Source organism: Carlito syrichta, unplaced genomic scaffold (assembly GCF_000164805.1).
Source record: "Carlito syrichta isolate Samal-C Ts95f unplaced genomic scaffold, Tarsius_syrichta-2.0.1 Scaffold311755, whole genome shotgun sequence".
Lineage (NCBI taxonomy): Eukaryota > Metazoa > Chordata > Mammalia > Primates > Tarsiidae > Carlito > Carlito syrichta.
The window spans coordinates 149,499-172,492 of NW_007255851.1; the positions used below are offsets into that span (position 1 = coordinate 149,499).

General features: G+C 38.3%; 1 protein-coding gene across 1 annotated transcript in view; it reads right to left on the reverse strand.

Moving 5' to 3' along the window:
• Positions 1-523: 523 nt before the first annotated feature.
• ASB7 (ankyrin repeat and SOCS box containing 7) overlaps positions 524-22,994 on the reverse strand; it is a 44,535-nt gene continuing 22,064 nt past the window's right edge. The window contains exons 5-7 of the mRNA XM_008069012.2: positions 16,770-17,375; positions 1,376-1,698; positions 524-1,259 (exon numbers count right to left, since the gene is read on the reverse strand). Of these exons, the coding sequence (XP_008067203.1) occupies positions 1,559-1,698; positions 16,770-17,375 (746 nt within the window). The 3' untranslated portion in view covers positions 524-1,259; positions 1,376-1,558. The remainder of the gene's footprint in view (positions 1,260-1,375; positions 1,699-16,769; positions 17,376-22,994) is intronic.

The window sequence follows — 22,994 nt, forward strand, 5'->3', positions numbered from 1 at the left end:
ATGTAAAGAGAAGCCCTTCATCTTGTTAACTTCTGATAACAAATGTACTAATAGTGTGTACAGATTTTGAAGTTACCCAAAGCACAAAGAATGATACTGGGACATCTGAAAAACGTTCTTCTGACACTAGTATGATGACAAATCTTGCACAGAATGCATTTCCAAGGGCATCATCACAGATGCCTAATGTCTCTGGAACCTTTCCCCTTGTTTTTGACACTTCATCATATCATGTTTACACTGCAAACATATGCCCAATCAACCCAGAAAATAAAACAACTGTCCTGAAGTGCTTTACCATATATAACCTTAAAATAGGAAATGTTTAATTAGTGTATCAGAAATTGGCAAGACTTACAAGTGTGCACCCATTAGAGACTTCAACCTTAAAAATTTGTTTTTAAACTGGGAAGGAAAGAAACGCCACAAAACCACCTCGAATTATTTAACCATTAAAGCCAAATGGATTTAACAATATTTTGGGCTGTTTTTAGGGAAGACTCTACACCAGGATATGAAATTTTCTGCTTAAAGTGAAGAAAGAGACACAGAATAAAATGGCAATTGCAACTGACATATTATGGTTCTGCAATGAAAATTAAAGTGGCAGTTCCTGTTCTCACGGGCATGTCAAAGCCGGCTGTGGAATGATGACCAGCGAATGAAATAATGGATAAAATACACCAGAAAGAAAACTGCACTGGAGGCACTGTTTTAAGAACAGAATACACTGTCTTTATAACGTTATTTTCTTTCCCATTAATTTTTTAAAAACACAACTCTTACTAGAGATAGAAGTTGAGACATAATGTCTCAGGGTAGTGTACTATAGTTGTTAAAAAAAAAAAAAGTTAAAAACAAGAGCACACCAAAAGAAAAGCAGAGGTACTGGATTTATGCATCCGCAATCTACATTAATTAGGAAAAAGAACAGTTTGAAACAGCCAATTTGTACTCATTAAAAATGAATGAGGTGACAGCATTACTTTAAACATTTCTTAGGGCATTTTCCAGAAGAACCCAGGACCCCCTGGGTGAGACTGTGCCTCCAAACGTTAACAAGTGCTCTGCTGGTTTAGAATACCACACTCACTAAGGAAACCATGAATTTAGAAAGGTAAATTCTCTGCTCCAAACCTGCTTGTGTCATTTAAGAAAAAACAATTTTTCTAAATGCAGTATTGGATACAAAGCTTGGACCTCTTAAACTTGGACCAAGAAACCAAATTAAGACCTTCAAGCATGTGGTGTGTGTGTGTGTGTATATATATATATATACACATATATATATATACACACATATACACACACACACATATATGTATATATATATATATACATATACATATATATATATATATATATATATATATATATATATATATATATAATTCCCTCCCCTACAATGAAAACCAAACAAACAGAAAACCCAAAAGTGTATACCTGCTTTCTGACTTCACAGCAAATCAGAAATTGCATAGGATATACTTTGTGCAAGGCAAAAAGCCTCTTAAGTATCTGGAATATAACTCCTAATCTTGCTCACAGTTCTGGTATATCAGATATCATCAAATTTGTGTTTTAAGTAGTCTTTCATGACCTTGGCAATTGGTAGTTCATCAAGTAGCTTTAGGTTTTGAAGGCCTATACATTGTCGAATTTTAATTCGGCACAGGTCCTGCAAGTTTCTGGGCTGCCCTAGAAAGAAAAAAAAGAAAATGTTACAAAGCTTCATACAAAGCACAATATTTAAGGTGGGCTTTTAGGTTTTGAAAATAACTGTTATCTCACTGGGAAGTTCTCTCCCTCATGTAAAAGATTGGAAAGACACCAACTACAACAAAGTGTCCTGGATACCTTCATGTGATATCTCATTTGGTCTTTTTCACAGCTTGAGGATGGTAGGTATTTTCACTTTCATTTTACAAATAAGAATATTTAGTATCAGACTTAAATAAACTGCTCAATATCAGACAACCAATCAAAGCCGCACCAGTTCTGATTCTAAGCTTGGTATTCTTTCCATTACAAATCAGAAGGATTCTTGTCTTGATTAGGCCTCTGTTACGCTGGGTAAGCCTGTGTAAGCAAATCATTTCTCTGGGCCTCAGTTTCTCTGCCTGAAAAGTGTGGCAACTGAATGAGATGCTCTCTACTGCAGGCCCTCTTTGAAGCTCTGGGTCTAGGACACTGGAGCCTCCATGCCTGTCACAGTCTCTGTGGAGCTTTCCAAGCAATATCTATCCACCCACCTGTTGACCATGATTCCGGACACTGCAGAACTCTTGTTGTGAGATTGAGGATTCAAAGGTACAGCAGGAATGGGTTTGAAAAAACACCTCAAGCTATTCTGAATCTATATTGCTTCAAGCTCCACACCCTGACCACTTGCCAATAAAAACCCTGCTATAACTCAACTCAAAAGAAAAATCCTAAAATCCAATTTCTTTCACTTTTGAATATTTTGTTTTACAAAAATAATACAGATAACCCCAAATACAAGCAAACATTCTTCAACTGTGTCAGTAGTGTTTGGAGTCATGTAAGTTCTGGTTTCATATAAAATAATAACAAAAGCTAAAACATACTGAATACTTACTCTGTGCCCTGTATTGTTATAAGCTCATGACATATATTAACTCCTTTCATCCTTTTATGAGGGAAGTGCTTTGATCATCACCCCCATTTTATAGTCTCAGAGAGATTAAGTAACGTGCTTAAAGTTAAGCTGAATGCCATATTTCAGTTGTTCTCAAACTTTTTGGTCTCAAAACCCCTTTAACACTTTTAAAAATTATTCCAGAACTTTTATGTGGGCAGTATCTATGGAAAATTGCCATATAAGAAGTTAAAACAGAAACTTTAGCAATACTTATTAATTCATTTAAAAATAATAACCTATTACATGTTAACATAAATAACAATTGCTATGAAAAATAACTATATTTTCCAAAGCAAAAAAAAAAAAGAATGGCATTCTTTCACATTTTTACAAAACTTTTTAATATCTGGCTTAATAGATGATAGTTGGATTTCATATATGCTTTTGGATTCAATCTGTTGAGATAAATTCATATCATCTAGTCTCTGGAAATCTCCACTTGCACTCATAAGAGAAGGAATGTGAAAAAGGCAAATAATGTCTTAGATATTACAAAAATCCTTCTGACCTCAGAGATACCCTAATAGGGTCTTGGGGGCTACAAAGGCTCCCCAGGCCATACTTGGACAACCACTCTTGTACTTAGTACTGTACTTGTTTATAGTGGTCACTATTCAAAACTAAGTAATTCTTCAAAAATGAAAAAGGCTCAGGACTCAGACCTCTGCTCTTGAAGACCTGAATGAACATGTGCTTTCCAAGGACTTTCCACAGTACTTACTGTGAGGTCTCTCAACAGAATCACAGCAGAAGCAATGCTTTGGGGGCGATGTCTGTAAATTAAGGATGCGTATATCCACAGATGTCTGTACATGGACCCGTGCATGGATCGTGACACACACACTCACATGTCTCTGGGTAAGATGATGTCTTCTTCACCTTTTAGAATCTCAGTTAAAACAGCACCTCAGCAGGAGACCAGGTCAGTTTCTCCCTCAGATACTCCTGGAGCTCCTTTCCTTTATAATGTTGAGCACGGCTGTGATTTCCCATTTATTTGGTTAATACATGTTAATACCCATCTTCCTACTACATGACGAGTGCCACGAGGGAGGACCGCGTCTGGCTCCATTTACTGATGTAAACCCAGGACCCGATGCAGTACTCAGCATATACTAGCTGAATGAATTAATACTTAATAGACTTGTCCTTCAAGTGTGAAACAGTCACCTCACTGCAAAACACACCTATGTCAACAGCAAATCATTTCCTAACCTGTTTTGAGTTATTTTTCATCACTATTCAAAGGCTACCTCTAGGAAGAGAATAAATTATCACTGCCATTTTTTCAATAAATGCTTACAGTATTTGATCTGCAAATGCAAACCAGAATATGAATTCTATGTGAATCTTCTTTTTTTCAAGAATTTGATTTCCCTAATAGATGACAGGTTCCTTTTAAGTATAATGCCAATAAAACGAACAACCATAAAATATTCAGGCAAAAAACAGATGAGAATAAAGTTGACATATATAAGTATACATGCATACTTAAGTGAAAACATATCATCCAACAAAATGGTAAAAACTAAATTACTGGTATTTGCTTAGCTAAGGTAAAAAAGAAGGGAATGAGGCAAAAGGTTACGCACCACAGGATCTTCTGATCCAGATTTGTTTTGTGGTGGCCTGCACCCTCCAAAGATGACCACAGTATCTCCTATGCTTCGTGCTTGTTTTTGCAACGTGCCTGGATACTCCCATCATTAAGAGATGAGGTCTGTGCTCCCTCTCCTTGAAACTGCATGGGCTTGTCACGACGGTAGTAGTGTTGCTATGTGACCTTCAAGGCTGAATCATAAAAGGTGATAAAGCTTTTGCCTGGTTCTTGGGACATTCACTCTTAGAATGGAGCCACCATGCCATGAAGATACCCCAGTAGCCTATAAAAAGGAACTGAGGCCACTGGCCAAGAGTCCTGGCTAAATTCCCAGCCAACCCCAAGTGGCCAGCCATCTGAATGAACTGTGTTCAAAGTCAAAAGGCCCCAGTCAAGCTGCTCCAGAAAATAATGTGCAGAGCAGAGAAGCACAACAAATGACTACTGTTGTATTAAGCCACTAGATTTTGTAGCATTAGAGAACTGAGTGAGATTCTGGGCCTGGAAGTGGGGCTTTGCCACAGGGACCAGGCGGTGAAAAGGGCTCTGAGGTGAGTGTTACAGGGAAGCCGGAAGGGCTTTGAAAAGGCTGCTGGTCAGAGCTGAAAAAAGAAGTTGTCTGAATGTCACTAGAAGCTGGAAGAAAGGGGAGCCTTGTATCTAATAGTGCAAAGTCTGGTACCACTGTCATCTGTGATCATGTGGAAACAGGAAGTGTCCTAATGACCTAATGAACTAGTTAAGAAGATTTCGAGGCAGAATACTGCAAGTGTCACTGGCTTCTCCTCATTGAATATGATAAAATACAAAAGGGCAAAGATGAGTCAACCGCTTTAATTCAAGGGAAGTTATGACAGAAATGCTACTACCATCCTTACAATTTATTTCTGCATGAGCCTTTCCCAGGAAAAAATGCATATTCCAGGCTTAAATATGTTGGTGCCCTCTACTCAATTTGCTACTGATTTTTCTTCTCCTTAAGTAGTGTGTCCATGGCAGTCCTTTTGTATTTGGGAGGAATCTGACCTTTTAAAGATTTCTTAACCATGTGTACTCCTGCCTGAAGAATTATCTTTAATGGCAGAGGCATATCAGAGTGGTTAGAAGCTTCAACGCTAGAGCCAGGCTGCCTGGATTTGGCTCCAGGCCCCACCACCATTTGCCATCTGTGTGATCTTGGGCAAGATACTTCACTTCCAGCCCTTTCCTCACAATAATAGCATCCACCTCAAAGGCTTTACAAGCATTAAAAAAGCTAATTTTGGTAAAGTGCTTAGAATAGTGCCAAGCACATAGTATTTGTTAAACAAAAATTTAAAAACTAGATGACAGCTTAATAGTAAGGGAGCAACTGGTAACCTATTACTGGAAAACAGTCCTGGGCAAACTGTAGAAATCTTATTCTGGAAATCACTGCATGATGAGAATCAGACAGAGAGTGAGGACTTTAAGCAGTATAAAAAGATGTGCAGTCATGAAATGAGGGATATCATTAACATTGTTTCTCCATGAATGTACAGATATTAACTCATCTTGCCACATAACAGTACTGCTGAGTGAAAAGTGGGCTCAATAATAAAAAGGAATAAGGACTACTCATCGTAATTACTGTCATTTCTAAGACTAAGAAGTGATTTTTTTCAGAAATAGCACGTTAGGACTAGCAGATTATGACTGAAAGAAAAGTACTTCTCGCTCCTGCCAACACAGCACTTGAAAACATTTACTGAGCACCTACTATGTGTTCAACAATGTATTCCTCCAGAGATTAGGGGGGTGAGGGAAGAAAAGGAGGGCAGTGGAGGAAGAGAATGGAGAGTCTGAAGGCGGAAAGTCAACACAAACATGCATGCTATGCACTAGGCGACTTAGAAAATTAATGTCTACCCTGCTAAATAACAACTGCTTTTTCCATGGGATTAAGACAGGGGAAAGCTGAAGGATCCCTCACAAAAGAGTGTAATTTAAGGAATTATAAACACTTTGGGGGATGCAGAAGAAATACCAGGTATTCATGCTAATGAACTACAGTGGAATTACATAATAGTTCAAAGGGTTATTAGTCCTCCCATTTTGTAAAGAAGCCCATCATTAGTAATAATTGGGCAGGTATAAAATAGAAAATCAGCTTTTGAAGGGTATAGCCTACTATAAATTACAAAACCAGGGTCAGCAGCATAATTTCAAAAATGAAATATCTTAAACCACCTGCCTCTGACACCTCTGTTACCACATGTATGATAGTATCGATTGATTGACTTGGATAAAAATATCTGATTCATAAAGGTAGAACGGCATCACATTTTTAAAAAACCAAAGTGAACAAAATGAAAGCAAAACAAAGTTCCCGGTTGTCATTTGGGGTGGGGAGGGGCAGAGACTGCAGGTAGAGAGGAAGGTGTAAAGAAACAGGAGAAGCCTGGCTCGGTGGCTCAGCCTGTAATCCCGTGCTTTGGGTGGCTGAGGTGAGTGGACTGCCTGAGGCCGCGGGTTCAAGACCCGCCTGGGCAACTTGGCAAGACCTCATCTCCACAATAAATCAAAAAATTCGCCGGGCGTGGTAGTGCATGCCTGTACTTCCAGCTACTTGGAAGTCTGAGGCGGATGGATCGCCGGAGCCCAGCAGGTCGAGGTTGTGGTGGCTGGGAGCGTGCCATTGCACTCCAGTCTGGGTGACAGAGTGAGACTCCAAATCAAAAAAAAAAGAAACAGGAGAAAAGACTTGCCCGCTCTGGCTGCTTCCCACAACTCTGTTGCTCCCTCAAGAGTGGCTCCACCTTAGGGCAAAATCTGGAAAGGCCTCCCAGTCCCCTCTGTTTTATCTCAGCTTCCTATTTAAAAATCCTAACATAAACATAAAACCCTGTGCTCTTGCCTCTGATTTCTCTTCACAAGGACTCAGTATAAAATGTGCTAAACAAATCTTACTTCATAGGACAAAGGCAGTTTCCAACTCTTCTCAAAATAAAAACGATGGCATTCTCTTAGATAGAATCCTGACATATACAACATCAGCCTTAACGAGATTTATCTATTGGTTACATTTTTTTCATAAGCAAATAAGCTTTGAACTGTATTTTTCATTTGCACAAGTCAAACAGAAGCATATATTACAAGAAATTACAAGAAATCTCTACATGCCTACATTAATAACAGGAATACAAATACTATGAAAAACGTACAGAATAAGGTATATTCTTTATCAAAGAAACTTAAGCTGTGATGCAATTTGACTTACTACTCTTTTTTGTTTGTTTGTTTTTGAGACAGAGTCTCACTCTGTCCCCCTCAGGCTGGAGCACAGTGGCACAATCACGGGTTACTGCAGCCTCAAATTCCTGGGCTAAAGTAATCCTCCTGCCTCAACCTTCCTAGTAGCTGGGATTACAGCCATGTACCACCACACCTGGCTAACTGTTTTATTTTTTTGTAGAGATGGGGTCTTGCTATGTTGCTCAGGATGGTCTTGAACTCCTAGCCTTAAGCTATCTCAGCTCCTATCTCGGTCTTCCAAACTGCTGAGATTACAGGTGTGAGCCATCATGCCTGACCATATGTAGATATAAAAAATCAATAATAAAAAATAACCTTGGTTAAACTGTGTTTCACAAATTACTTCTCCAAAGAGTTACACTATATAACACTGTTTTGGTTCAATCATCATACAAAATAATCAAAGCATTTGAAAAGAACCACAGTAGGTAAGGGCCGTTGACATAACTGCGTTTTATGTGATCTGCTGCTTGCATAGTTATAGCTGTACGGTATTTGGCTGAAAATGCCAAAGACTAAATTTCACTTTCTTAAAATTAAGAAACAATAGTCATGATTATTATTACTTATATTTTTTTAAGTTTGAAATCTTGGTTTTAAAAGTTTTACTTCTGCAGCTAAACCATAGTAGTTGACTACTGCTGAAATTTAAACAAAAAAAATTTCAAGTGACCGAGCTATTTTAAGTATCTGATATTGATGTTCCAAAAAACAACTAGCTTAAGTACTTGAAAGATTGTCTCCTGCAAAACAGTTTACACAAGTTAATTCCAATCTACTTCATTTTTTTATTTTAGAAATGAGCCATTTAGTTCCTTAAAACATACAAATCAAATACAACCTGGTCCTACCTATTACACACCAGTTCTACCTATTAGATACTGATGGTTGCTTCTAGCCTTTGAACAGTATCTACTGGAAACACAGATTACTGCCTCAGCTCCGACACCTTTGGCTATTGCACACAAATCCAACTAGCACATTCTCTTCCTTATGAATAATCTAGATCAGAACTTGCCATAGGAATAAAATACGCTCTATAAAAATAAGCTGTGAAAATAAGTTGTTCACACTACTAGTAAAAGTTTACTACTAAATAAAGTTAAAACCTTTGTTACTCAAGGACTTCTTGGCACCTCTGCTATGTTGCTGTGCACAGTGACTCTCTGAAAATGGGATCTAGGATCCAAGGCCCTAGTCTTCCAAACCAATTTGAATCATGAATCCATATTCCTCTACAATATCTGGTAGAGCCACAGTTTTATAGATAAATTTCAGGAATCATTGATCTCTACAGATCCTTAGTAAACATGGTAGCATAGGGGAAACAATAATTTAAAGCATTTCATATTATCCACAAAATATAAATTTGAACAGAATACATTAGAATCATTGGATTCTAAAATACTAGGCTAACAAGATACCCTTTAAAATCTGAATGCAAAAATTGTATTAATGTATCACTAGGCCTCAATGTTTTAGTTTTAGAGTCCCTTTGCACCTCAAAAATTTTTTGTGCCACTTATATTTATATTTACCATATTTAGAAATTAAAATTGAGAAATTCAAAACATTTTTGATTCATTTAAAAACAACAGTAATAAAATTAATCATCAGTTGAAATAAATTTTTATTTTTTTAAAAAAAAGAGCTCCTTTCCAAAACAAAGATTTTGTGAGCAGAATGGCACTTTTTACAGTTTTGCAAATCTCTCTTAATGCTGGTTTCGCAAAAGACAGCTGGAGTCACAAATCTGCTTCTGCATTTCACCTGCTGCAATACGCTTTCTTAACTGGAGCACCTGAAGAAAATTCAGCCTTACCCAGATTTGTAGCTGGAAGAGGAAGGGACATTTTTTCTAAATAACTGTGGATCTTCTTTGCTATTCCATCAAAACTAGACAAGCAGTTTTAATATTCCATCAAAATGAGACAAGTTGATCTAAAGCCAAACTGATCAATTTTTTGTAGTCTTTTACATTAAATAAAACTCATTGGTCTATTTTGCAATTCAAATAGATCCTTTACGCATGTGTGAGATTGTGGCACATTATGCATTAGCTATTCGGAAAACGTGGTTTGATAGGTTATGCAGATCTTCCAAATGTTGACTTGTTCCATTATATGGCATCAAAAAATAACCTGGATAGGTGAGGAAACTGCCTGAGCCCATGAGTTCGCGAACAGCCTGGCAACTTGGCGAGACCTCATCTCTACAATAAAAATTAAAAAATTAGCCGGGCGTGGTAGCGTGTGCCTATAGTTACGGCAACTTGAAAGGCTGAGGTGGAAGGATCACCTGAGCCCAGCAGATTAACGCTGGGGTAGCCGTGGGCGTGCCACAGCACTCTAGCCTGGGCAACAGAGTGAGACTTCAACTCAAATAAATAAATAAAAATAAACTTTTGTTAATATCTCCACTGATCGCTGAAGTCTTCAAATACTAGGAATCTCTACAGCGGCAAATAGAAGTTTTCTAAAATCCTTATTTTCAAAGCTCAAACTTTATGGCTGGCCATAAACACTGTCAGTTTTTCTTATAGTGGCAAGTGAAGTTTATTCATTTTCAAGAAAGTTCCTGCCAAACGCCCAAGACTAAATGGCTACAGTTTGGCTACCAGTTAATCTCTCAAGAAAACTGCTGCAGGTTCAGCTCAAACCAAAGTTGCTTTTCCTCAATTCGATCATTGTACTTTGGTACACAGGAAGAATTCTTTCCATTCCCATCCCACAGAAAGTTTAAAACCAAGTACTTAAAGGGATAAGATTTAATACAATTACTTTTACGGCTTTGTCAAAATATTCTTAAGTGGAACTGGAATACTTCCCGTTGAGGTGTCTGGTGGTGAAGAATACAATGACTACTAGCGCCAGTTGGGGCCGCTGCCTTGATTCCACCAACACACCAGCAGTTTCCCTACTATTGCTTTTATACCATCAGTGCCAATGTCAACCCAGTGAAAAGGGCATGAGTATCAGTATTGCTGTCCAACTAGTTTTGACTTCATGGGTATCTAAGATAGTGTCGAGGACCCCTAGGAGTCCACACTGTGAAAAACATTGCACTAAATGAAAAACATTTTTTAAAAATCACAAACAGCAGGAAATCATAGCCTTTAAGAGTGGTTACTGTCACAAATTTTTAAAAGGGAAGGACTTTGGGGACTATGGTCCAATTCCTCCATTTATCAAAGGAGGAAACTGAGATCCATGGGGAGGGAGGTAAGTATCTTGCCCGAGCTTATAAGACAACAAAGGAGGAAACTGAGATCCATGGGGAGGGAGGTAAGTATCTAGACCAAGCTTATAAGACAACTCAGACACTGGCTCAGAAGCCCATTAGCTGCTGTCTCCACCAACGCATTCTAATTTAATAGCACCTTTGATACAGGCACAGCTGAGAGATCTTTGGAATGATATATGGGAGACATGTGCCTCTAATCCCAGTGGGCAAAACATGAATCAGCTCAAAGGGCCATAGACAGAATGTGTTTTCCACATTTTAAGTAAAAATGATAAAACTAAATAGACTTTCAGCTTCAGTTCCAACATGTAAGAAAAGAGCTTTGAAGTCATCACTCCCACCCTTATGAAAAGAAAAATCTGAACAAACTCAAATTCAAAGACTTGGACTCCTCAGTAAACTGAAGTTGCAGGGTACACCTCCACCCCAAAATCGGGGTGGGGGGAGATAAATGAATTCAGAGAGCTACAGTTGACATCACTTACCTGGAGCTAAAGCCAATGAAGCCATATTGACAAAACTGCCAGAGAGTGTGCATAGAGGAGAGTCTTAGGAAGCTCCCACATGAAGGAGAGTCTTAGGAAGCTCCCACATGAATGAGAGTTTCAGGGAAGCCCTCAAGGTTCTCAAAGTAAAGAGCCAATAAAGACCCCCTCTTGGTTCTGGCAGGGGGGAGGCAGCAAGAATAACGATTGTGAAATACACCCAGAACATTCTCCATAACAAAGACCTGTTCCTGGGGGGAAAAGACTTTATTATAACTTTGTCTCAGAGCCATGGGGAGTGGCTCCAGCCCCCTCTAGGCTTCCTGTCTCACCTAAGGGGAGTGGAAAAACTACACAAGAAGAAACACTAGTGAAGGCCACAGCCAGGGACACAGGCCCACTGATAGACTGATATTTAATCAAATGGCTGGCCCTCCCCCACACCTTAAAAGCACACCAACAGGGTTCCATGTCTAACAGTAGAAGATGAACACTCTCTCTGAGGAGTACTTAGGGAAGCCCAAGGTCAATTCAAGGATGAAAACAAGGACACTGGAGGAGTCTGAACTCTCTGGCACCTACAGCTACAACCAACTTTATACAAAGCCCAACTCATCATAACCAGATTAACATAAAACCTCACATTAAAGGTCAGTTATCCTCAGTTCCTATTACCCTACACATCACATCTAGTTTCAATAAAAAATTGCAAGGCATACTAAAAGGCAAAGAAAAAAACACAGTCTGAAAAGACAAAGCAAGCATCAGAACCAGATTTAAATATGACACAGATATTGGAGTTATCAGTCAGGGAATTTAAAATAATCATGATTATTAATATAAAACTAATGAAAATATTAGATGGTAACAGTAAAACCTTGACTATCTAGTGCCTTAATAAAGCAGCAACTCTGCAGAGGTGAAATTCCCAAACACAGTACACATAAGGATGTCACTGGCAAAGGGGAAAAGGGGTGACAAGTTGACCTCTCCAACAGCCCTGGACTTTATCTGCTGGTGCAAATCGGACTCCATTTTGTCTTTGAACATGTCCCTCTTTTCCATAATGGGTAAAGCCCTTCAATGAAAGGATTTCCTGAGTAAGTAGCACATCATGTCATCTTTGCTGCAAATAATCTAGCCAATCAAACTCAGATGCAGCCTCCTGGCAAGTGGCATTTTCCAAAAGGAAGCCATCTCTCTTATGCAAATCTCTCTGACTGGACTGCTTTATGGTAAACTCTCCTCCAATTTCTATAGTCCTTGCACAAAGAACTGCAAGTACCACAGCTTTCCTTTCCTTTCTTCTCACCTGCACAAGTGGCTGGGTGAAGAAGTCCCTTCCTCACCAGGTCTATAATTTGTGCTTAAGCATTCCAAGGTGGGTTTTCTCCCAAAACTGTATGTGCTCTGCTACTTCTCTTTGAACAAAATTCTAGGCATGCAGATCATGAAAACCTCACTCTAGGTTCAGCTTTCTCATGGAGTTTCTCCTTCTTTCTGAAAAGATGTCATATTCTGAATAACTCCTTGGTGCATTTACTGACTAAGGTTTTACATTGCGGGCAAGAAAAAGAAAACCATGAAAACTACCATGCAGTTCTTCAGGGTGGGTCTGCTACCATTTCCTCTTCAGGTTAAGCTATACTTAGGAAATCATCTCTTCACAAAGACATAATACTGTACCTCTTTAACAGCACTTCCTCATACTCTCCTTTTCTTATGCATAAATGTTAGGTTTTCCTCTCGAGCTGGGCAAGTGTCTCCACAATATTCTGCTCTTTACCTTTGGCTAAAGAATTGTAACCAATATTCACATGCCAGTGCCTCAAGAATCCTCTTAGCTCTGTAGTGGTGTGTGTGCAAACACTACATACAAATGCTCCACCTGACCTGTGTGCATGAGAATGACCCTGAAAACGAGGGGCTCATGAGATTCTGGGCCCTCATCACCTCACTTGCAAGGGGTTATTTATCTCCTGACTGGAAGAGCCTCGGTCCTTAGTCCACTGCCATTGGAATGTCTGCGGCTGCCTGTCCTTACTGCAAATTCTACTCATCATTGGTCACACCTTCCTTGTTCTCTGTTGTTTTTTTAGTGTATTCATTCCAGTCTCCCTTTCTCTCTCTCTCTCTTTTTTTAATTTTAATTTTTGGCTTTGGCCTTCAGGTAAAAGAATAAAAACTGACACTGACTTCCCATAAACAATGACAAACACTCCAGAGGTGATGCTTTGGCTCTTCTTAGCTGTGTTGGACACAAAGAAGTGGCTCTGGCTCCCTCTCTGAATGGGTTTCCTGGAGGAGGCCATACTGCACTTTAGCCATCCTTGATGGTAGAGAGGCCAAAGTTTGCATGCTGGACAGCAGTCTGGCTGTCATGAATGGTAATGGCAGCTTTTCAACAAAAAGGCACAAGCAGATGCTACCTTATTACTAAATCACTATACCTCTGTTTTTATGCAGAGTAGAGCAGAGTTTTTACGGCAATTTTTCCAAAAGGCCAGAATAGTTTTTAAATTCTGAGATTATGATTTTTTTTTTTTGTCTCTTTCAATTTAATCTACTTTGAGTCAAAACGGTGCAGTGACCAGTCCAATGGCCTCGAATAAAGATCACCAAGTGGTACCTCTGCTGTCCCTGCACTTTTGGAGTCTGAGTTCTCAGAGGATAAGCCAACAGCTCGGTGCCTGGGGCTGTGGCGTTTGGGCATCAGGGACAGAAGGAGCTCGCAGATTCGACTTAGTGTTCCCCGAACTCCCCTGCTTTTTTTCAGGCTGGTTTCCACAACAGAGCTCAGTCAGAGCTCTGTAGAGCACCAGCTCCAGTTGCTCCTCCTAGCACATCTCATTCACTAGGAAAAGAAAATTAGAGCCAGAGAACACACAGGGGAAGCAGAAACACCAAACTTGCTCTTGGCAGGAAACACCACTGGAGAGTCAAGAAATAATGAATTATGTCGAGGCACCTGAAGAAAAGGATAACTGCAGCCTTAAAAAGATAGAGGGCCCTGAATTTTGGAAGCCCCCGAGTTTCCTCCATCTCCACCCCTCCTTGTACACAGCAGGCCACCAGCGTTTACTGAGGTCTTGCTAGGTGCACACCTCTGCTCCCTGTGCAGCAGAAAATGTAAGTACAGAGGCAGTCTCTGTCAATGTGAGTACTTGCCCCTAATTTTAAGGTGCATGTGAGTCTTTTTTTTTTTTTTTTGAGTCAGGGTCTTGCTCTGTCACAAAGGCTAGAGTACAGTGGCACGATTATGGCTCACTGCAACCTCTAAATCCTGGGCTTAAGCCATCCTCACATCTTAGCCTCCCAAGTAGCTAGGACTACAGGCATATGCCACCATACCCAGCTAATGTTTTTGTAGAGTTGGGGGGGGTCTCACTATGTTGCCCAGGTGGGTCTTCAATTCCTGGCCTCAAGAAGCAGTCCTCCCTCCTGAGCTTCCTAAAGTGTTGAGATTATAGGTGTCAGTCACCATGCCTGTCCAGTAGCACTGCTGTGGGGAAACTTGGCAGCTCTGAGGGCTCTGAGGGCACCTAGGGGTAGGGAGGCTTGTTCTGCCCAGCAGCTCCTCCCAGTCACCTGGCTATACCTCCATGTACAGACACTACACAATAGACTACAAGCTTAGAAATGGGAGGCTTGGGAAGAACATGAATCTGGAGGATTCACTCTCTTGGTAGCAAGCCGTCCTTGCAACTCACCCACCCTTTGTTTGTTACATATTTCATTTGAAAAATACTTATATAGCACTTAACATGTACCAGGCACTGTTCTCAGTGATGATAAATATTATCTCACTTCATCCTCATATCAAGCCTATAAGCCTAATTTGAAGATGAAAACACTGAGCTCAGAGAGGTTAGGTAACCTGCCCAAGGTCACAGCTAACATGGTGGAGTCAAGGTTCAAATTCTTGCAGTCTAGCTCCAGTTGATGCCACTAACTACTGAGCAAGACATTTAACCAAAGGGGCTGAGGCATTTATTTGAGCACATAACAGGCCTGCCTGAGGGCAGCACGCTCATTTAACCAAGAGCGTCTAGTGTAAGAGAACATCAGCAAGAGGGTATGAGGCAGCCAACAGCTGCAGCACCACCCACACATGTGCCTCACCGCGTTCTGCAAGGGAACACCTACCAGTCAACCCAAAACACATCTTCCAAGGCAGGCAGACCAGCACTGACCAACACGGGTGCATCTAAGCATTTGTGGACACTTACATTTAAATTACAATGAAATGAATTAAAAACTCAGTCCCTGTTCCACATAACAAGTGCGCAGCAGCCACATGGGGCCAGTGATTGCCATACAGACAGACAGACCATGTCTGTCATCACAGAAAGTTCTACTGGTCAGCATCGAGTTAGACTCTGAGTATGATTTCTTTTTATGCTTTAGTTTAAATACATTTAGGGGCAATAATTTCCTCTTTTGCCCCATTATAAATACATAAAACTCAAATGACATTTCATTTCTTCATGAAGCAATTTTTTACTCCAAAGTTCAGTTTCAAGGGGCAGAGTATGTTATTTACAAGCAGGTCAAGTAGCTCAGCATCCCCTAAGTACCTGGTCCCCAGGATATTAATATGTCTTCTATAATAATGACTGAAAGTTTAAAATAAATGAGGAAAAATGAATTCATTAAAAAGTGAGGCAGACAGCAAAATCAAGTTTCTTTCTAGACTTTAGCTTTGCGTTGGACATTAAACTCGGGACACACATTCAACTGGTCACAAGGAAGCTTGCCATCAGAGGGTGGCTAAGTCCATACAAACTAATACCCCATCAGAAAAACAGCTCAGACACGTGTGCTACTACACAAAGTGGGTCAGACACTTCCAGGCTTTAAAAAAAAAGCACCCACACAAAAACAGGTCAAATACAATGGAAGCCATGTGGCCCAGGGACAGCGGTGCCAAATTTCCCACTGCTAGCAAATATTTTCTTACAACAATTTCTAGTATCCTTAACCTCCCTTACTAGGATACTAAATAAATAGTACCATTGTTCCATTTCTTGAGGGTTCACATGAAGCAGAAAAAACATCATTAAACGTGAACAACTCAGTGATAAAGCACAAATTCTAAGACATTTTCAGAGCTAAGGAATCTAAAATCCCAAATTCTGTCTAATTCCTCAATCTGAAGTCCATGGAAGCCTAGAAACACCATCCTTATGACCAGTAGGAAGTACCTTGCTCTAACACAGATCTCTGTTCATTTAAAAAATTCTCTTCTCTCTGTTCTTTTCTCCATTTTTTATCTCACTGTCTACTCCTATTACTTTTAGTAAAACAACTGAATTTTTATGAAATCTTGTGATACAGAAGAACTTTTTTTTCTTGGATCAATGAGGCATTACTTACCAAACAGGGCTCATAGGCATGATTACTAATGTCTGGTTATCTTAAGTTGTAAAAACACTTTTTTTAAGCTCCTCAGAAGATGCAATTTTTTAAAAAAAGATGCAATAATAGTAATAATTATGTTACATACTTGTGACTTCTTGTAAGAAATCCAAACACGGTCTACTACTTCCAGAAATACTTATTGAAACAGCCAACGGGGTCTGTCCTTCATAGTTCCTTGTGTTCGTGTCTGCTCCATAATTATACAACATCCGTGCACACAGCACATCATCCCTAAGGGCAGACAAGTGTAAAGGAGTCTGTCCATCTTCTAAACGACCCAAGTTTGTGTCTGCCCCTCTCTGAAGGAACATTCGGCAGTAAGAGTGATTGCTTTTGATCACAGCGTATCGCAACAGGAACCCGTTCTGAATGTCAATGTTGGCATTGTGGTCCAGGAGGATTTTCACACAGCTTGACCTCTCTCGGATAATGGCGAGCTGAAGCGGCGTGGTACCTTTATCACTGAGTGGGTCAACCTCAGCCTTGAACTCCAGGAGAAGTCGGACAAATGAGTCCCTACCATAGTGGGCAGCCACATGGAGGGGAGTCCAGCCATCATTGCTTTTTGCATTAATGATGTCGCTCCGGTATTCAGATTCTAGCATCAAGCGTGCAATCCGGGCCCGGCCATGCATTGCTGCGTAATGAAGAGCTGTGAAGCCTCCGATTAAGTCCTTAACTGTTGGATCAGCTAGAGTTAAAACCAAAATGAAAATATTAGCAGACTCTAAGACAAAACAACCACCATGGCGTTACCATGGCACAGCATATTTTAGCAATTCTCACACAAAATGTAAAGTGACCAAACATCACAGTGAACATCAAATACTTTTTCCCTCAGTTTAAGTCAAGTCTAATTTTAATGGAAAATAAATGTAGTAGGAAGTTATTAAGTCTGGGCTAATAGAAGAGAAAGACATGGAGTTTTTGCATATATTTTTTTAAAAACGCTTAATTTTGTAAGTCTTTCTCCTTCCATTAGCCCAGAATTATTATTTTACGTATAGTTTTCCGCCACACCAATTTTTCTAAGAGAACTCAGCTGTCATAATGTGTTCTAGAACTAAATCATATTTTACTAAGCATTACACGAATGTTTACTCATGTATTTTTGCAGGGTTTCTATATGCCTTTGTGGAAACATTAAGACCAAGGCAGATATGTTACCTTCGTTTTCTCTAAGTAGGTAAAAACAATACCACCGTTATGTGCCGTCACATAGTACCTATTTACTATGTGACTTTAAAAAAGGCAGGCAAGAACATTTTAACAAAATATGGAGTTTTTGTATATTTGTATATTTTCAGATCTCCACATCATCTCTGTTTACTAATTTAACTAGCTGCCTTTGGCTACTCAATACCTGATCTCTGCATTGCTTCATGTTTCTCTTCTGTTATGAACTTTTTGTTTTCTCTCGTGCTTCTTGTTGGTCTTAAAAAGAAGCATGTGTAGCAACACCTGCTGCTCTAAATTACAAATATACTATGTTCTGGCAGACTGTGGTGTTTTATGATACATTATGTTAAAAAAAGTTTTTCTATGGTCTGTAAAAATTCCAAAGTATGTGAAGATACAAGTTGAGTGATATTGATAAATTGTATTTTCACAATATAAAAGTCTATTTTGAATTCTTAAGTTTTACATGAACTTTGGAGTTTATAAGAATTAAGTAACACATTATGTGAAAAATTAGGAGAAACCTGAGCACGGTATAAATATTTTCTATAACAGTTACAAAAACCTCTCCCACACTGACTGATTTCTGGGAAAGAAAAAACAATGACAATAATTTATCCGCTACGTGACTCCTCAAGTCACAGACCTTTGTCATTGGCCTCAGATTCATCATTAAGCCGAAAGTCAGTTCTTCGTAGTGCTCACCTCACTGGCATCCCTGGGCAGCAGAAGAAAAGGGACTAGAACTGCTTATGTAGGTCACCTCCTGGAAGCCAGTGACACAGTACACAAGAGAAATCGATCAGACCTAAGCTACCTAGAATTTAAATGCTCTCTTCTCATAAAAGTCACCCTTAATTTTTTGTTTATTAACAGAAGAGAAAAGAATCATTAATGTTTCCACAAAGGCATATAGAAACCTTGCAAAGATAGGTGAGTAAACATTCGTGTATTGCTTAGTAAAATATTATTTAGATCTAGAACACATTATGACAGCTGAGTTCTCTTAGAAAAATCGGTGTGGCAGAAAGCTATACATAAAATAATAACACTGAAAGAGTAAAAATTTTAGTTAAAAGGGAGTTAATAAGACCTATAAAAAGTAGCATTTTATAGATATGCTACATTATTTACATTTCTGAAAACATTTACTATAAAGTGATGGCACATAATGGTGGTATTGTTTTTATCTACTTAGAGAAAAACGAAGGTAATATATCTGCCTTGGTCTTAAAAAATATATAGAACCTATTTACTATGTGACTTAAAAAAGGCAGGCAACAACATTTTAACAAAGCATTTTGCTGCCATCTACTGGTAACACATGAACATGAGCTACTAATGTTTCCATCTTGACAGATAATACAGCCCGTCAAGTAACTCACATCTGTTGCAGATACACTGCTTACCTAAAGTAGACTAAGTGAATAGAGGCATGACGTCTAAAAGATCGCCTCCTATTAAAATGAAACAATCAATCATACCAATGGTCATTTCTAATCTATATCTGGCCAATCAACTGCTTGTAGACATTTCCTCTTTATTAATGAGTGAAATTTAAGAATATCTTCTCACTTCCCTCACCTTCCATCCAACCAGGGATGCCTTTAAAGGTGCCAGCCAACAGCCTTATTTATATCCTATACTTGTTCAAGTTGACAGTAAAATTAAGATTATGTTACAAAAAATTGCACTTGCATCTTTGGTTTGCACTTTAGCTCTTTTTTAGGTTCTACTTACATTTTGGTGCTATACTGTGCTAATGAAAATCAGATTAACATATAACAATCTACTTAGTCAATAAAAATCATGCAAATGAATTAACTGAGCACATGCTAGGAACATAGCACAGAATGAAAGGCTGAAGGACACCAATGCATAAAATGTGTGGTTACTGTCCTCAAGAAATTAACAAAATGAGAAAGTATAAGACAAATGAAAATGCAAACAAAAGTAGCTTCAGCATTATTATTAACCAGTGCAATAAGACAAGAAAAATATCATTTGTAATAGCAACAGAAACTACAAAACATATAGACAGAAATTCAGTAAGAAACATGCAAGGCACATGCAAAGAAAACTTCTATGATTAAAAGGAACTCACTTCACCTGTGTCTGGTCAAATGTCCTTTAATCAAACAAGCCTTCCCTGAACATTTTGTCTAAAATAGCACCCCACCAAACTTATGTCCCTTAGCAAACATTTCCCCCTCAGATAGGACTTATTTTAAACAAGCTATAGTGTAATATTACCAAACCCATTTAAATCTGTGCACAAAAATTAAAATATATACAAATAAAAGCAAAGAAACATGACCTGTGAATATGGTTTAACAGCTTTATTAAAACAAAGTTCACTCACTTTAAGTGTACAGATTGCTGCTCTTTCTGATACTGGTACACATATAACCTATCACCATAGTTGAAATATAAATCATTTCCATCAACTCAAAAAGTTCCTTTATGCCTTTTTACAGTCAATTCCCTGCTCAGACTCTGTCCCCGGCAAACCACTAGACAACAAATGCAAAGTTTAGACCTTTCTGGAAATCCACATAAGCAGAATCATATACAGACTTCTGTATGACTTCTTTAGCATCATGTTTTTGACATACTTTCTCGTATGTAGCAACAGCTCATTCTTTTGTATTACTGGATATAATTCTATAATATAGACAGTTTTTTAACCATTAATAAGCAGGTGGATATTTATTTCCAATTTGAGGCTACACAAATGAACAGTCATATTCAAGTATACGTGTGGATATATGCTTTCATTTCACTTGTGTTTAATCCTATGAAAGAATTGCTGGGTCATATGTTAAATGCACATTAAACTTTTAAAGAAACTGCCCAATTGTTAGTTTCCAGTAGCTATATCATTTTACATGCTCACCAGCAATGTATGAGGGTTCCAGTTGTTCTACATCTTGGCACCATCAGTGATTTTAATTTTACCCACCCTAGAGAAGGCAAAAATAGTGGCTCATTGAGCCTATAATTTACATTTCCCTAGTAACTAGGGATACTGGACTTATTCATATACTTCATTTCTGAATTGTCTGTTCACATTCTTGACCCATTTTTATTGGCTGTCTCCTCATTAATGAGCTATATATATTCTTATTACAAGCCTTCTGTTACATATGCTTTGTAAATATTTTCTCCAGGTTTGCTGCTTGTCTTTTCACTTTTCTGAAGAGTAAAGTTATTATTTTGATTAAGTCCATTATCCATTTTTTATTTTATAGTTTGTGGGTTTTGTGTCCTATTTAAGAAATCTTTGCCAATACAACATCACAAAGATTTTCTGTTTTCTTCTAGAAAGTCTGGACTTTCGACTCTTACATTTAGGTCAATGATCCACTGCTAGCTAATTTCTGTGTATGGTGTAAAGTAAGGTCAAGGTTCATTATTTTCCATATACATATCTCTTTGTTCCAGAGTTTGTGTAGAATATTTGAAATAATTCAACAGAGAAGTCAACTGGGCCTAAGAAAACTTTATTTTCTTAGTGAAAACTTTAGTTACAAATTAAATGTCTTAATTTGATACAGAGCTATTAATCTATTTTTTCCTTGGGTCAGTCTCAGCAATTTGTGTCTTTCAAGGAATCTATTTCTCCCAAATGACACAAAGATGCTCATTATAGTCTTTAAAATCTTTCTGACATCTGTAGGATCTGTAATGACATCCCTTTTTCCATTAAAATTTTTACTGATATATATTTTACATATCTATAGGGTACATATACTTGTTACATGTACAGACCATGTAATGATCAAGTCACCTTGAGCATTTATAATTTCTATGTGCTGGGAACATTTAAAGTCCTCTCTTCCAGCTGCCCTGAAGTATACAATACATTGTTTCTACCTATAGTTACCCTACTCTGCTATTGAACATTGGAATGTATTTACGCTATCTAACTGTATGCTTGTACCCATTAACCAAGTTCTCTTCATCCTGCCTCTCCTACCCATATAACTTTCCCAGCCTCTGGTGTCTATCATTCTATTTTCCGCCTCTATGAGATCAAGTTTTTAGCTCTCATATTTGAGAACATGCAGTTTTTGTCTTTCTGTGCCTGGCTTACTTCACTTAACATCATGACCTTCAGTCCTACTCATCTGCTGCAAATAACATGATTTCATCCGTTCTTATGGTCAAATATATACCATGATGAACACTCAGGTTGATTTCATATCTTTGCTATTATGAACAGTGCTGTGATAGACATGGGGATGCAGGTATCTTTTTGATATGTTGATTTCTTTTCCTTTGGATAAATACCCAGTAGTGGCACTGCTGGATCATATAGCAGTTCTATTTTTAGTTTTTAAAAGAAACCTCCACATTGCTTTCCACAGTGGTCATACTAATTTACATTACCACCAACAGTGTACAAGAGTTTATTTTTCCCCGCATTCTCACCAGCATCCATTACTTTTTGTTGTTTTAATAATAGCTAATTCTAACTGGGATAATATATCTCATTGTGGTTTTGATTTGTATTTTCTTAGTGATTAGTGATGTTGAGCATTTTTTTCCATATACCTGCTTCTCATTTGTATATCTTCTTTTGAGAAATGTCTATTCATGTCCTTTGCCTATTTTGATGGAATTACTTTTATAAATTGTTGAGTTGTTTGAGTTCCTTGTATATTCTGGATATTATAATGTTCTTTTTTGGATGAATAGTTTGCAAATATTCTCTCCCACTTAACAGGTTGTCTCTTCACTCTGTTGTTTCCCTTCTGTGCAAAAGAGATTTAGCTTAATATAGTCCCATTTGTCTATTTTTGTTTTAGTTAGTTGTCTGTACTTTTGAGGTCTTTGTCATAAAATCTTTGCCTAAACCAATGTGTTTTCCTTATGTATTCTTGTAGTAGTTATTTTACACTTTCAAGTCTTACATTAATGTCTTTAATTCGTCTTGAGTTGATTGTTGTATATGGTACCAGTTCAGTTTTATTCTTTTGCCTATGGATATCCAATTTTCCTAGGTCTGTTTATTGAAGAGACTGTCCTTTTCACAATATGTTCCTGGTCCTTTTGTCAAAAACCTGTTATTGGCTGTAAATATATAGATTTATCATTGGATCCTCTATTCTGTTCCATTGGTTTGTAT